Source organism: Colobus angolensis, unplaced genomic scaffold, assembly GCF_000951035.1.
Source record: "Colobus angolensis palliatus isolate OR3802 unplaced genomic scaffold, Cang.pa_1.0 Scaffold500, whole genome shotgun sequence".
In the NCBI taxonomy this organism is placed as follows: domain Eukaryota; kingdom Metazoa; phylum Chordata; class Mammalia; order Primates; family Cercopithecidae; genus Colobus; species Colobus angolensis.
In genome coordinates, this window is record NW_012118489.1 from 68,857 (window position 1) to 73,142 (window position 4,286).

At 45.0% G+C, this 4,286-nt stretch overlaps 1 protein-coding gene across 1 annotated transcript in view; it reads left to right on the forward strand.

Annotated features, from left to right (window-relative positions):
- MUC17 (mucin 17, cell surface associated) overlaps positions 1-4,286 on the forward strand; it is a 45,138-nt gene that overhangs the window by 8,350 nt on the left and 32,502 nt on the right. Inside the window, exons 2-3 of the mRNA XM_011960045.1 lie at positions 1,980-2,081; positions 2,463-2,597. Of these exons, the coding sequence (XP_011815435.1) occupies positions 1,980-2,081; positions 2,463-2,597 (237 nt within the window). The remainder of the gene's footprint in view (positions 1-1,979; positions 2,082-2,462; positions 2,598-4,286) is intronic.

Sequence of the window (4,286 nt, forward strand, 5' to 3'; positions counted from 1 at the left end):
CTTATTTTTTCTTTACGTCTTTCAATGTGGATAGTTTCTATTGCCATCCCTTCACATCATTATTCATTTTCTTCTTCAATGTCTAATCTGTCCTTAATCCCATCTGGTGTATTTTTTTTATCTCTAGAAGTTCTGTTTGTTTATATACACATTTTTTCCATGTTTTTATTGAATTATTGCACATACAGAACACAGTTATAGAAACTATTTTGGACTGGATGTGGTGGCTCATACGTGTAATCCCAGCTCTTTGGGAGGCTGAGGCAGGAGCATCCCTTGAGGCCCAGAGTTCAAGACCAACCTGGGCAGCATAGTGAGACCCATGTCTCTAAAAAAAAAAACTTTTAAATAATTGGCTAGGCGTGGTGGCTCAAGCCTGCAATCCCAGCATTTTGGGAGGCCAAGGTGGGTGGACTACTTGACGTCAGGAGTTTGAGACGAGCCTGGCCAACATGGTGAAACCCCGTCTCTACTAAAAATACAAAAATTAGCCGGGAGGTGGCGCGTGCATGTAATCCCAGCTACTCGGGAGGCTGAGGCAGGAGAATTGCTTAAACCTAGGAGACAGAGGTTGCAGTGAGCCGAGATTGTGCCACTGCACTCCATCCTGGCTAACAGAGCAAGACTCTGTCTCAAATAATAATAATAATAAATAGAAGAAAAACGGAATGCAAAAATTCCCAGCACCAAACAAGGTAACATTCACAACATCTGGCATGAATCATTCTTGTCTTTTTAAAATAATTTTTCTAGCTAAGAATATGTGACTGTACATTTTACTTTCTATTGAAGGACTTCAGTTGTCTGATTCATAAATTAAACTTCATTAAATTCATAAATTAAACTTCCCGATTACTTAAGAAATTCCATAAATCTAATAAATTAAGTGTATATTTTTTAAAACTTCCCCACACATAGATGGTTCTACGAGCCTAATTAAATGTTTACATGTGTTGAATCTTAAGTTCTTTTAAATGTTTTAACAGTTTACAACCTTACAAGATTCTAATGGAAAATCACAAATCTAAATCAACCACTTACTTATATATTTCAAATTGCGATTACAATGTGGGCATTTTTTTTTTTTTTTTTGATTCTTGCCCTGTCACCCAGGCTGGAGTACAGTGGTGCGATCTCAGCTCACTGCAACCTCTGACTCCCAGGTTCAAGCGATTCTTATGCTTCAGCCTCCCAAGCAGTTGGCACTATAGGCGCACATGTCACCATGCCCTAATTTTTGTATTTTTAGTAGAGGCAGGGTTTTGCCATATTGGCTAGGCTGGTCTCGAACTCCTGACCTCATGATCTGCCTGCTTCAGCTTCCCAAAGTGTTGGGATTACAGGCATGAGCCACCACGCCCAGCCCGTTAGTATGGTATTCTAGTAGGTCATATTCTCTCTTTTTAAAAATCTTTATTTATTTGTTTACTTATTTATTTATTTTAGAGACAAGGTCTCACTCTGTCACCCAGGCTGGAGTGCAGTGGTGCCATCATAGCTCATTATGAACATGATCTCCTGGGCTCAAGTGATCCTCCCTCCTCAGCCTCCCGAGTAGCTGGGACTACAGGCACGTGCCACCATCCCCAGCTAATTTTTATAAAATTTTGTAGAGACAGGGTCTCACTCTGTCACCTAGGCTGGAGTGCAGTGGTGCAATCATAGCTCACTGTAGCCTTGACCTCCTGGGCTCAAGCAATCCACTCCCCTCAGCCTCCCAAAGTGCTGGAACTACGGGCACATGCCACCTGCACAATTTGACATTGCTGGACCTCTCCCAGGCTGGGGAGCAAAGCCCCTGCCCCATCTTCTTGCTTTACTTTCTGGGTCAGGATCCTCATGGCTGATTTCTAACTGAAATCAGCAGGCTGGTTCAGGGACCAGGGACTTTCCAGGGCAGAGAGTAGAGACTCAGAGGCTTCAAGAGAACGAAGGAGGATCGTGACTCTGGGAGACTAACTTCTCTTTGTCTCTTTCAGACCTCAGTGTGAACAGGGCTGTGTGGGATGGAGGAGGGTGCATCTCCCAAGGGGACCTCTGGGACCCTAAGTGCCAGCAGCTGTCTCAGAGGTTTGAGAAAGGTAAGGCAACGGACTCCAAGATCTGGGAAGATGGCTCAGCTGCAAAAGGGCTAGAGCGACCCCTGCCAGGCTGGTGAAGCTGCCACATTTTACAGTGTGTGACGGCTTGAGATTTGGGGCCAGGAATTACAGGGCAGGTGTGGAATCATCCAAGAAAGGGGGAAGAAAGGGGGTTCAGGCTGAGTTCAATTCCTAACAGTGTAGAAGGGAAGGCAGGAGAGACTGAAACGCTGGAGAAACTGATTCCACTTCATCCTGAAAATGAATAATGACATCACTCATCTGAACACATTTTCAGTAAAAAGCCCAACTGAAACAATCACTCCTGACATAGAGAACCTGAAGAAACTCCTAAAGAAAACATCATTGTATCTTAAACAGGTTCTGTGGCGAACATCATGATAGGTACAATGCCTGCAAACTTCGTGGAGCAAGGAATATCTTTGAGTGACAGCGCCAACCCTGAGATGACCTTGATTGAGTACAGTGTGGATTCAGACACTTCTGGTGTCTCCAGTACCAGGAAGACACGAAGAGAAACCATAAAAACTTCAGAATCTACCAGTGACACCCCTATACCTTTCCCCGATTCTACTGAAGACACTTCATCTCCTACAACTCCTGAAGGCACCAACATGTGCATGTCAACACTGACTGAAGAAAGCACTTCATCAACGACGGATTTTGTCAGCATTGCACCTCAGAGCAATTCAGAGGCGAGCACATCTTTAACAGCTGTGGTTGATACGCACACACCTCTGAGCACTTCTGCTCAGGCCAGTTCATGTCCTACTATTCCCGAAAGCACCACCATGCCCAAATCAACTGACAGTGAAGGAAGCACTCCATTAACAAGTATGCCAGTGGGCACAACGCAGGTGGCCACTTCTGAGGTTAGCACCCTTTCAACAACTGTTGACATCAGCACACCTGTGACCACTTCTAACCAAGTCAGTTCAACTCCTACAATTCCTGAAGTCACCACCATGCCAATCTCAAATCCTACTGTACGAAGCACTCCATTAACAGCTATTCCTGTCAGCACCACACGTGTGATCAGTTCTGAGGGTAGCAACCTTTCAACACCTTCTGATGACACCAGCACACCTGTGACCACTTCTATCCAAGTCAGTTCATCTCCTACAATTCCTGAAGGCAGAAGTATGCCAATCTCGACTCCTAGTGAAAGAAGCACTCCATTAACAACTATTCATTTCAGCACCACACGTGGGATCAGTTCTGAGGGCAGCACCCTTTCAACACCTTCTGTTGACATCAGAACATCTATGACCACTTCTATCCAAGTCATTTCATCACCTACAATTCCTGAAGTCACCACCATGCCAATCTCTACTCCCAGGGAAGGAAACACTCCATTAACAACTATTCCTGTCAGTACCACACATGTGACCAGTTCTGAGGGTAGCAGCCTTTCAACACTTTCTGTTGACACCAGCACACCTGTGAACACTTCTACCCAAGTCAGTTCATTTCCTACAACTCCTAAAGGAAACAGTATGACAATATCGACTCCTAGTGAAGGAAGCATTCTATTAACAATTATGCCTGTCAGCACCACATCGGTGACCATTTCTGATCCTAGCACACCTTCAACACCTCCTGCTGACACCAGTACACCTGTGACCACTTCTAACCAAGTCAGTTCATCTCCTACAAATCCTGAAGTCACCACCATGCTAATCCCTACTCCTAGTGAAGGAAGCACTCCATTAACAACTATTCCTCTCAGCACCACACCTGTGACCAGTTCTGAGGGCAGCACCCTTTCAACAACTTTTGTTGACACCAGCACACCTGTGACCAACTCTACCCAAGTCAGTTCATCTCCTACAACTCCTGAAGGTACAAGTATGTCAATCTCGACTGCTAGTGAAGGAAGCACTCCATTAACAACTATTCCTGTAAGCACCACACATGTGACCAGTTCTCAGGGTAGCACCCTTACAAGAGCTTCTGTTGACACCAGCACATCTGTGACCACTTCTATCCAAGTCAGTTCATCTCCTGCAACTCCTGAAGTCACCACCATGCCAATCTCTACTCCTAGTGAAGGAAGCACTCCATTAACAACTATTCCTGTCAGCACCACACGTGTGGCCAGTTCTGAGGGCAGTACCCTTTCAACACCTTCTGTTGACACTAGCACACCTGTGACCACTTATACCCAAGTCACTTCATCTCCTA